Raw genomic sequence first — 12,332 nt, 5'->3', positions numbered from 1 at the left:
TTTTTACAGAATTTAAACAAACACATAAACAAATAATGTGATCAAGTATAGACCAAGTTGTGCTGATTTAAATATTTATCTGATTATGTCATTCAACACATAACATCATTTACATGTTATGTAATTATTTACATCCAAAAAGAACATCTACCGTAAAAAGCAAAAAAGAAACTTCCAAATGTTAAAATAACACCATAGTAGCTTTGTTTGTATAGAACTGCACAGCTTTCTGGCTTTATATCCAGGTAAGCTATTTTCAAGTCCATGCTTAAAACTGACCATTACTTCTACCTTGATTTGCCAGTGTGACTGGCAGTCTTTCTGATTTTATGATCGTGTGAGCACACAACACCTCTCCTTTTGTTCTGTTACCAATCAACATTAAAAAACCCCCCCAATCTTCAGTCAAAACCTTCCTGTAAGTTCTTTATTCTGGTGTCACAGATGTGAGCCCCTCGTATTAAGTAAACAACAAATGCAATAACAATCTCTGTGCCAAGGATCTTGTCTTGTTAAGTCACTCTGTGAATGCCTTATAGTTTCCTTAGGTGACTAGAGAGAAAGTAGAGATGAAATCTACTGCTACTGCTGTTCTAACATGACTTAAAAATGATGAATGAAACCCAAACTTACAAGTATTATCCAGAAGTTGTTTTTTTTTTAAAAAGGCAACTAAACTAACACTTATATAAAAAGACTACTAAATATCAGTTTAAATTTGAGCTCCTCGACACACTTAGCTTGTATACATTGCGTAGCCTCTCAGATTAGAAAAGGGACCTGAACAAATAGTTCACTGCTCTTTCCACTGTCCTTCTGTGGGTTTTTCCAAAGCTGGGTACATGCTTAAGTACAAACCTAACTAGTTCCTCCTCATCTTGTAGGTCTCCCCACTTAGCACAGGCCAACTGGTGCTACACAGGTAATATATTTCCCTAATATTACCATTTATTTCAGTTTACAAAAAGGTTCATCTTCACCTTGTTTGGAGATAACTTTAGACACTTCTAACCAGGCTAATTCAATCCTGTACCTTATGGAAAAGCGCTCCAAAGCATCAGAGGAAGTTCTGAATCCTATTATTACTTAAAAATCACAAAGACGTAACAATTGTTTCAATTTCGCACACCATTTATTGAAGCTCCTCCAGCAAAAAGGAATCTGGTTATGACACAGGCAGTTACAGCCTAGGACTTCTGGTGAAAAATAAACACCATGTTTACAAGTCCTGTCCTCCACTCTCCAAGTTCACTTACGCAGCATGTAAGCAAATAAAACCTTAACTGCTCATGTATCCTACACACTTGCTGCTCCTCTCCCTCTTATTTTAGGTACAAGCCTATGCACAGAGAAGTCAGTTCCCTCTCTGCTTTGTTCTGTGTCTTACGTATTTACGCTGTCCTGTCTTTTGCAGTGCAGCCAACAGTTCTTCCTTAGGAGCTTGTGCTGGTTTAAAAGTTAACCAGCAGGGGGAATGAACCCAACTCAAAGGAGAGATTATAAGTCAGAATAACAATTTATTAAAATAATACAGTAAGTACAATAATACAAACAAACAATTGGTCTCAACCCACAAAAACCCAAATGTATAACCCAGTACCCTGGGGCCTGAACAAAGTGGTGTTCCTTGGGCCCTGTTTGAGTCCAAAGTAAAGGGAGAGGGGAAGAACCTGCTGGTGGGAGAGCTGCTGCAGTCTGGCCAGAACTGGTGATCGCAGTCCAGTGGTGGTCTAAGTCTGGTTGAGAGCGATGAGATGCAGCCGTCCTCTGGATCCCACGAGTGGGTTGAAAAAATGTTCCAAAACTCCAAGATTATATATCCTCCAGTTCAGGCAGGAATGCTTGGTACTCCCCTCAGGGCGGGGAGTTCACAAAGGGTGTGAGGACAGAAACATCCTTCTATCTCACAGGCCTCTTAACACCTAGTTTATAGCCTGAGGAGTCAGGCTCTATGGGTAGAGGGTGCGAATAGTCTATTGACAACAATAGTCTAGTTTCTGGGAAATGACATGGAATGCTATAGAATACAGTTTTGGGTTACACCCACCATGCTCTATGGGCAGAGGGTGCGAATAGTCTATTGACAACAATAGTCTAGTTTCTGGGAAATGACATGGAAGGCTATAGAATACAGTTTTGGGTTACACCCACCATGATGAACTGATCTCAGCTGTCCTAACTAGGACATTATCCACCCCTTATTCTATGCCATCCATGTCATGCCCAAATTAACCCTCTTTAAAAACTATATCCCTTTAAAACTATATACATCTATCTATCTATCTATCTATCTATATATATACAATGAAACATTACAGACCATTCTCACTCAAAATTAGGTCCCCTTGTGGTACACAACGTGTCTCCCCATCTTTTTGCATTACCCACCACGTGGAACCAGGTCCCTGAGCAAAAACAATCCCTCGGATGGGTTTGCCTTTGCTTGAGGTGGGACTAATCCAAACAGTCTTCCCTAACATTCCTCTCATATGTACCACGGGGACTTTATCTCCATCTACAGTATGCAAAAGTTCTGATTGGGCAGGGCCAGCTCGATTGATGGAACCTCGGGTGTTGACCAACCAGGTGGCCTTTGCTAAATGCAGCTCCCAGTGTTTGAGAGTCTCCCCACACAGTGCCTTCAGAGTGGTTTTCAGCAGTCCGTTGCACCGCTCAACTTTTCCAGCAGCTGGTGCATGGTAGGGGATATGATACACCCACTCAATGCCGTGCTCTTTGGCCCAGGTGTCTGTGATGTAGTCAACTTGCCAGGCTTCCCCATACCTGTACTTTGACCACCGTCCACCATACCATAGAGGCTTCACCCGCTTGGCCTGCTTGATGGCAGCACATGTCTCACAGTCATGGATGACCTGTGAGACAATGTCCTTGGTTAAGTCCACCCCTCGGTCACGAGCCCATCTGTATGTTGCATCTCTCCCCTGGTGACCGGAGGCGTCATGGGCCCATCGAGCCAGAAATAATTCTCCTTTGTGCTGCCAATCCAGATCTACCTGAGAGACTTTAATCCTGGCAGCTCGGTCCGCCTGCTCGTTGTTATGATGCTCCTCATTAGCCCGTTTCTTGCCTACATGAGCGTCTACGTGACGGACCTTCACACTCAGCTTCTCTACCCGGCCAGCGATGTCCCGCCACATCTCCGCCGCCCAGATGGGTTTCCCTTGGCGCTGCCAGTTGGCCTTTTTCCATCGCTCCAGCCATCCCCACAGAGCATTGGCCACCATCCATGAGTCAGTGTAGAGATAGAGTCTTGGCCACTTCTCTCGTTCAGCTATATCCAAAGCCAACTGAACGGCTTTAAGCTCTGCAAACTGACTTGACCCACCTTGTCCTTCGGTCGCTTCTGCAACTCGCCGTGTGGGACTCCATACAGCTGCCTTCCATTTTCGGTTTGTCCCTACAATGCGGCAGGAGCCATCCGTGAAGAGCACATATCGCCTTTCATCTGCTGGTAGCTTGTCATATGGTGGGGCCTCCTCAGCCCGTGTCACCTTCTCCTCCTCTTCTTCAGAGGATAGTCCGAAACTCTCACCTTCGGGCCAATTGGTGATAATTTCCAGAATCCCAGGGCGATTAGGATTCCCTATCCGGGTTCGCTGCGTGATCAGAGCGATCCACTTACTCCACGTGGCATCGGTGGCATGATGTGTGGAAGGAACTCTTCCCTTGAACATCCAGCCCAGCACTGGTAGTCGGGGTGCCAGGAGGAGCTGCGCTTCGGTGCCGATTACTTCTGAGGCAGCTCGAACTCCTTCATAGGCAGCCAGGATCTCTTTCTCAGTTGGTGTATAGCTGGCTTCAGATCCTTTGTATCCCCGACTCCAGAATCCCAGCGGTCGTCCTCGGGTCTCCCCAGGCACTTTCTGCCAGAGGCTCCAAGAAGGGCCATTCTCCCCGGCTGCGGTGTAGAGCACGTTCTTCACGTCCTGTCCTGTCCTTACTGGCCCAAGGGCTACCGCATGGGCAATCTCCTGTTTAATTTGTTCAAAGGCTTGTTGTTGTTCGGGGCCCCACTGGAAATCATTTTTCTTCCGTGTCACAAGGTAGAGAGGGCTTACAATCTGACTATACTCGGGGATATGCATCCTCCAAAAGCCCACAGCGCCTAGGAAAGCCTGTGTTTCCTTCTTGCTGGTTGGTGGGGACATGGCTGCTATTTTGTTAATCACCTCCATTGGAATTAGGCGGCGTCCATCTTGCCACTTCACTCCTAGGAACTGAATTTCCTGAGCAGGTCCCTTGACCTTACTCCGTTTAATGGCAAAACCGGCTCTTAGGAGAATCTGGATTATCTTCTCTCCTTTCTCGAAGACTTCGCCCGCTGTGTTCCCCCATACAATGATGTCATCAATGTACTGTAGGTGCTCTGGAGCCTCACCCTTTTCCAGTGCAGTCTGGATCAGTCCATGGCAAATGCTGGGACTGTGTTTCCACCCCTGAGGCAGTCGATTCCAGGTGTACTGCACACCTCTCCAAGTGAAAGCAAATTGTGGTCTGCACTCCGCTGCCAAAGGAATGGAGAAAAAGGCATTGGCTATGTCAATGGTGGCATACCACTTGGCTTCCTTGGACTCCAGCTCATACTGGAGCTCCAGCATGTCCGGCACAGCAGCACTCAGGGGTGGTGTGACTTCATTGAGTCCACGGTAATCCACCGTCAGCCTCCACTCTCCGCTGGACTTACGCACTGGCCATATAGGGCTATTAAAGGGTGAGCGAGTCTTGCTGACCACCCCCTGGGTCTCCAGTTCGCGGATCATCTTATGTATAGGGGTCACAGAGTCTCGGTCGGTGCGGTATTGCCGACGGTGCACTGTTGCTGTGGCTATCGGTACCAATTGTTCTTCAACCTTCAGCAGTCCCACAGCAGAGGGGTCCTCTGAGAGACCAGGCAAGGTGTTCAACTGTCTAATTTCCTCCGTCTCCACAGCAGCTATGCCAAAAGCCCAACGAAGTCCTTTTGGGTCTTTGAAATACCCACTCCTCAGGTAATCTATGCCAAGGATACACGGGGCCTCTGGACCAGTCACGATGGGGTGTCTGTGCCATTCCTTCCCAGTCAGGCTCACTTCAGCTTCCAGTACAGTCAGCTGTTGGGATCCCCCTGTCACCCCAGAAATGGAGATGGATTCTGCCCCTACGTATCTTGATGGCATTAATGTACATTGTGCGCCAGTGTCCACTAAAGCCTTATATCTTTGTGGCTCTGATGTGCCAGGCCACCGAATCCACACAGTCCAATAGACTCGATTGTCCCTCTCCTCTACCTGGCTAGAGGCAGGGCACCCCTAGTCCTGGTCATGGTACTCATTGTGCTCTTCTTGTGGGTATGACCTGGAGGTCCCTTCAAGAGGATCAGACGTATCATCATTCCTGTACCGTCTGGAGTCTTGCCCACGAGAGACTGGAGCAACGTTTACCCTTGAAGAGTTCTTTATGGTATTTGTTCCTCTTTTCAGTTCACGTACCCGGGCTGCTAAGGAAGAGGTGGGTTTCCCATCCCACTTCCTCATATCTTCTCCATGCTCACGGAGGTAAAACCATAGATCGCCACGTGGAGTGTACCTTCTCTCCTTAGCTGGGGGACGCTGGCTCCTGATAGCAGAGACTCTTGTTCGTCCTGGCGAGATATGGAAAATCCCTTCCTTAATTTCTTCTCTTAGCTTCTGGTGTCCCTCTTCAATTTTCTCTTCTAGGCTTCGGACGTGTTCAGCCAGTTTGGTTTCCACAGATGAGACGTGGGCTCGTAATGGGGCGGTGACAGTGTCTTCATAAATCCTGAGTTTGCTAACCAATGCTCCCACCTTGTCCTCTCCCTCCCTCCATTGCAGCGTTGCTAAGTAGCGGGAATACATTTCTGGCCCGAGTCGTGCAAACTTTAACCACATTTGGGAGGTGCACTGTACGCCATCTGGACTCTTAGGGAATCTTTCATCCTCTGAAAAGATTATCTCCAGTACAGCTAACTCCCTTAAGCACCGGATACCTTGTTCCATCGTGTTCCACTGTCCTTGCTGTACGTGGAGGTCCTCCTTGCAAAGGTATCTCTCCCTCACACTGGACAACAGTCGCCGCCAGAGGCTGAGAGTTTCCTGCCTCCTTCCAATCCCCTGATCAATGACTACATCTCGAGACAGGGATCCCAGCTGTCTGGCTTCACTCCCATCTAGGATCGTATCGTTAGCTGCGGCATCCCAGATTCGGAGCAGCCAGGTCAGAATGGACTCGTTCGCCTGTCGTGTGAACTCTCTCCGGAGCTCACGTAGCTCACCCAGGGATAGGGACCGAGTGATTATTTCTGGCTCTGTCTCCTCCGGTGGATGTGAAGGTCCCGCCTCTTCGTCATCATTTGCTATGCGAACTGATTTAGTCTTTGATTTCCTTTTCTGGACAGGGGCGACTGCTATTGGTTTTGCTTGTTCTTCTGGCTCCTCGATGGTTTGTGTGGACACGGTGCTGGTTGGTTCATTTCTTTCTCCCTCTGACTCAGCTGTGGTTTGGGTGGACGTGGTGTCTGCGGATTTGGTCCTTCTCTCCTCGCCCTGACAGTGCTGTATCATGTCAAGCAGTGCCCGGTAGGCAGTGGCCAGGGCCCAGCAGGTTGCTGTGAGCTGGCCATCTCTGGAGCTGCCAGAGCATTTTTCCTTCACCAGTCTTATCATGCTAACAGGATCCTGCAGTTGTTCAGGGGTGAATTTCCAGGTCATTGGAGGAGAAAACTTTTCCAAATACTGGCTGATGGCCTCCCACTTCCCGTGCCATTCAGCATTATCTGCTCCCAGGGCAGGTGTCCAACCAACCTCCCTAAAAGGCACTTTTCTGACCCTAAACATGGTGTACACAGTACAGAGCAGACAGAGCAACACTAACAATAACATTATGCTGTCCTTAACATCAAAAGGGAACTCAATATTTTCAAAAACTGTTTTAGCAGGTCTGAAGGGGAAGAAGGAGGTGGGAGGCTGGAAACCATCCACCCCTGTTCCCCCAAAAAGCTGGGTACGATTTTTAATGAGGCCCCAGAGGTAGCAACCCAAACCAGGACAGGCAAACAGGACTGAATACACATTTACAATGAAACTCATTGCTTCTGATGTTAGAATGACATAAACATAATATATTAATAAAACAATTTGGATCCCTCTCCCTGGTCTTAAAGAGAGCATCAAAACAGGCAAATAATACGCCATCTGTGGAAATATGAACAGGCTCAAATACAACATCCATGTGAGTGCATCAAACAACATGGTGATCAGGGAGTTTCTATATTCAAATAGACAAATGCTTCAAATGAAATTGTGATTCTGACTTCTCTCTCTCTGCCCGACGTTTGGGCGCCAAAATGTGCTGGTTTAAAAGTTAACCAGCAGGGGGAATGAACCCAACTCAAAGGAGAGATTATAAGTCAGAATAACAATTTATTAAAATAATACAGTAAGTACAATAATACAAACAAACAATTGGTCTCAACCCACAAAAACCCAAATGTATAACCCAGTACCCTGGGGCCTGAACAAAGTGGTGTTCCTTGGGCCCTGTTTGAGTCCAAAGTAAAGGGAGAGGGGAAGAACCTGCTGGTGGGAGAGCTGCTGCAGTCTGGCCAGAACTGGTGATCGCAGTCCAGTGGTGGTCTAAGTCTGGTTGAGAGCGATGAGATGCAGCCGTCCTCTGGATCCCACGAGTGGGTTGAAAAAATGTTCCAAAACTCCAAGATTATATATCCTCCAGTTCAGGCAGGAATGCTTGGTACTCCCCTCAGGGCGGGGAGTTCACAAAGGGTGTGAGGACAGAAACATCCTTCTATCTCACAGGCCTCTTAACACCTAGTTTATAGCCTGAGGAGTCAGGCTCTATGGGTAGAGGGTGCGAATAGTCTATTGACAACAATAGTCTAGTTTCTGGGAAATGACATGGAATGCTATAGAATACAGTTTTGGGTTACACCCACCATGCTCTATGGGCAGAGGGTGCGAATAGTCTATTGACAACAATAGTCTAGTTTCTGGGAAATGACATGGAAGGCTATAGAATACAGTTTTGGGTTACACCCACCATGATGAACTGATCTCAGCTGTCCTAACTAGGACAGAGCTACAAGAGACTAAGAGGAAAATGTTTTCTCATGCAAATGTTTTCTCATCAAAAACATACCTGAAGGTTTGGAAGACAAAGGAGATGGGGGGAATCTGCTTGAGTTTGTGGAGGAAAGCCTTGGTCTACGTCTTCGGAAAAAGCTTCGTATCAGGCCGCACTTGAGAGACTCCACAAGAGTGGTTTTCCCAGCACCAGAGTGTCCAAACAACTTCAGTTTGATTCGAGGCTGTGGATTCTGTGTGTGCCTCAACTGCTGGATAAAAAGCCCCCGGTGTGTATCCTAAAATTTAACATAGAGAAGAAATTAGAACACGTGGCAGGGAACTTCTGTGTCCATCAAACTCAAAACACAGGTACTTTCTTGCCAGACTGATGTTCATCTGGTTCATCATGCAAGCAATCAGTTACTGGCAGAAGGGCAATGACAGGTAGACAAGACACAGCTCAATGGTCTCTCTCAAGAACCACCTTGAGGTTTCATGAAAATCACACGTTTCATGAAAATCACATGGAGAAGTCAAAGGAGGAAAAACTAGCATCTTTCAGTACCCAGTCTTCTTACCATCAGTCTCAGCATAACCAATATCCATAATCTTATATAATATACATGCAGCACTGAAGAATTTTGCTGGGACTTCTATCACCTGAGTAATCTGAAAACTTGATGTGCATTTCTCCTCTTCTTTACCTTTTTCTATTCTTCTCATATTTGGGAGAATTTTAAGGAAACACGGAGAAAGAAGAAATGTGGAAGAGCAAAGGAACTAGCTTCATCTGTCCTTTCTTCACTCCCCCATTGGGAGCTGAGAGAGAAGCTCTGTTGCTCTGCATTTGTACTGAATTTAACAGGTAGGATGAATCATTAAATGAGAGCCTACAGCCCCCCTAAATTATAAGCATGCTGCAACTGAGCTGAGAAATTTGACAGAAACAGTAGTGCATAAAATTAGTTTGTTAATGCAAACTAAATGCAAATACTGTGCCCTCACAGATAATACTGAATCCTCCACAAGAGCCATTATGACAGTAGGTTCCTGATGTGTGTGCTAGTAGAGACAAAACTCTTCACAAGCACTGAAAATGAAATAAGTGTCAGGTACATTCTGTACATTGTATATTGACCATTCTGTGTAGTATTATAATATTTTTGGTGGTTTGATCTAATCCATTGATTTCAACAGATCAGATTCTCTGTTGCAAAGTATAGTCTAATGAAGTATATGGTTACCATACATTTTTCCCACATATATATAGATAGGCCTTCAATAATATACTCTGCTATAATATAATATAATATAATCTTATCAAGAAGAGAATTACAGTTACTAATGTCTCTTTCAAAAGAGATTTAACTGATCTTCTCCCTTTGTTCTAGGCCAGTTTGTAGTATTTCTGTATTTACACCGTGACTAAACCACAAATTTACCCCCCTGCATGCAGACACAGGTAAGGATTTGGTGTGAGGATACAACTATACAAAATGGAGTCTGTTACAACAAATATTTACAGAAGTTATCATTGCAAAGGAAGCCCGAACTTTGCACTTTCTCACATCTTCATGGATATATATTTTACAATCCTACCAAGTATAGATTTGCTGGCAGGCATAAGAGATTCTACTTCCACCTCAGCAATGCCTGGTGCATGCCATCTTTTATTACTACTCTGAAATGGTCATTTATTTCAGTTTTCCACAGACTCATCAGCATAATTTTAACACAATTATTTTAATTGGTCTGGCTCTTGCCTGTAATCTCCAGGCAAGTAGTCTCTGAACCTTTCCAGCATGAATGATGCCACCTATCCAAATAATCAATGCGTGTCAGATGTGGCAGATATACTGCCTGACAACAAGCCCAGGTCAGCTTTCTGTTCTAGTTGTGGGAGATTTGGATATACTGAAACTGCAGAATTAAAACATGACATTGGAAACTTATGCAACTATTCCATATGGTATTAGAGTTTCCATAAAGGGCACAAACCCTTATACTGCATAAGCTTAATCTAAGTGAAATGGTGATGGTGGGGAAATAAGTCATCTTGTGGGATGTGCTAGTTCTTAATAGTTTATTTTCTACTAAACACCTCAGGTGCTTTACTAGGCATTGTCAGAGACAAATAGATATAGATCAGTGGGGCAGACTTGCTTAGCCACCTTCTTTAATACGTACACACTTCAACTATTAAAAATATGAAAAGGATTAAAAAAAAAAAGACACAATTCCAGTAAGGAATTTTGCAACAGCTTTTTAGAATGGCTCATTAGTATCTTAAAAACATGAAAATCTCAGTTAAAATTCATGCATTCCCAACCTTTTTAAGTCTTGCAAGCAGATTGGCTACATGTTCATGTTGCTCTGCTCTGGCGAGATCTTCTGCTGTTTTCCCATCCTGTTAAAACACAAATTATTAGTAGCAGTTCCTTCCTTTCGCCCACAATAAAAAAATTGTGTACAACATCCTGCAGCTGCTCAACACAGTAACAGAACTGCTGTCAGATGCAGATGAAATAGGGAGAAGAAAAAAAACCTCAATCAACAACCAGTAATGATTAAGCCCCACCAGAACCCCTTGCGTTTCTTTAACTTATTAAAAAAACCTGTGTGCAATGCAGAACAATAACATTTCTTTTACAGATTGGCATCTGGATGCCACTGTAAGAAGATACTTTGAATTCACAGCCTGAGAGCAAAATCAATACTCCTCCCTCTGAACTCCTCTTCACATCCGTTACAGGAGGATAGCGATTTCTAGATATTACCCACTGAACAGATCTAGAAGTTTACAAAGAGGGGACACATCAGAATATTCACTCACACAAATAGCAGGTGAATGTTTGTTTACCAATGGATAAAAACTGACAGTGGCACATCTGTCACTGGAGGATTTCAGAACTTTCTAAGAGATGTAGTTTAAATTGTATCAGCAAATTCAAAAGGAGAAGCGAAGTTGCCTTCATCATTCTGGTCTTGCATTTAATTACCTATGTTTCACAAATCAGAAGTTTAATATTAAAAAGATTGAAAGAAAAATTGTTCACTACTTTGACTCTTACAGCAACATTAATGCTATAGTTTTAAATTTTGGTTAGAGGTAAGTAATTTAGGAGCACTTTGCTTATTTCACTTTCTCAGATAAGAACTCTCAATAATTAAGTAGCATTACTGGAAAATTAAGATTTCTTTTTTTTGTTTTCTATCTTTGATTTTACTAATTTTTCTTGCAAAACCTGCGTTATATTAAGAAGTTCCTGAGGTTACTTTAGCTGTTATCTCTACATATGAAATAGACATCTTCAGTACCTGCAGAAGCTATTTTCAGACTTCCATAAAATTTGTTAGGCACTTCAAATAGTGCAGTCAGAACAGGACCAGAACTTTAGCAAAAAAAAGTCAAAATTGTAGTTGGTGGCATGAACTGACTAAATTTGCACCAGTACCTTACTGGTACAAATTCCTACTATAGTTGATATGTTATTGTAACTTTAGTAAAGAAACATCTCAACACATTTTTTTAAATTAGTTTTCCTTAGAGAAGATGTATCAAAGGGGAGGAATCTCTTTGTCTGTGCTGACTCTCACCTCCAAATGCCAGTTAATCCTGAGTGCCTGTTGTATGAGAGGAAGAGTGGTCTAGCGGCTGGGCAGCTCGCCTGCCATCAGCAGAACTGCTTCAATACATGTGGTGTTTCGCAAGTTTTTGGTCTTGGGCATATGCTGGGGAATTAAACACCTTCAAACAGAGGAGAAATCATGGTCCCCTTCTTGAGAATCTGTATGGAAAAAGGATGCAGCCTACACCAACTAAAGTGTGAATTTTATCCCAATCCCGAAATTTTTGGCTTCCTCTTAAGAGAAGTCCCCAAAGACAGACTGGTACAGCCTTGGCATTGCACTCTTCCAGAGTGCAGTATGTTCCCGTTGTGACATAAGGTTGGAGAGGGTCTGGCAAACTCCAGCACAAAGCACATATGCGGTGCCAGATCCCTGCATAGGCACTGTCCCTTTGAATCAGAGCACGTCCCACACCTGATTGGTGCACCACAGCTGGTTTGGAATGGCTTGGGTAACTTCACACCCTTGTTTGCTTTATCTCATTGGTCCAAAGCCTGACTTTGGCTAAACAGTTGTACTCTGGTACAACGTTTGGCTAGCTCAGGCACAGCTATTTGGACACAAACACAATGGAAATAACCATCTGGTGAGTATTCAGCAAAG

At 44.3% G+C, this 12,332-nt stretch overlaps 1 protein-coding gene across 5 annotated transcripts in view; it reads right to left on the bottom strand.

Annotated features, from left to right (window-relative positions):
* DAPK1 (death associated protein kinase 1) overlaps nt 1-12,332 on the bottom strand; it is a 98,529-nt gene that overhangs the window by 11,458 nt on the left and 74,739 nt on the right. For all 5 annotated transcript variants that reach the window (XM_051810830.1, XM_051810831.1, XM_051810829.1 and 2 more), the window contains 2 exons: nt 10,429-10,506; nt 8,173-8,395 (listed from right to left, as the gene is read on the bottom strand). In XM_051810830.1, coding sequence (XP_051666790.1) covers nt 8,173-8,395; nt 10,429-10,506 — 301 coding nt within the window. The remainder of the gene's footprint in view (nt 1-8,172; nt 8,396-10,428; nt 10,507-12,332) is intronic.

This window comes from Manacus candei, unplaced genomic scaffold, assembly GCF_025592945.1.
Source record: "Manacus candei isolate 608988 ecotype Guabito, Panama unplaced genomic scaffold, ASM2559294v1 h1tg000079l, whole genome shotgun sequence".
NCBI lineage: Eukaryota > Metazoa > Chordata > Aves > Passeriformes > Pipridae > Manacus > Manacus candei.
This window is presented reverse-complemented; position numbering and strand designations above follow the sequence as displayed.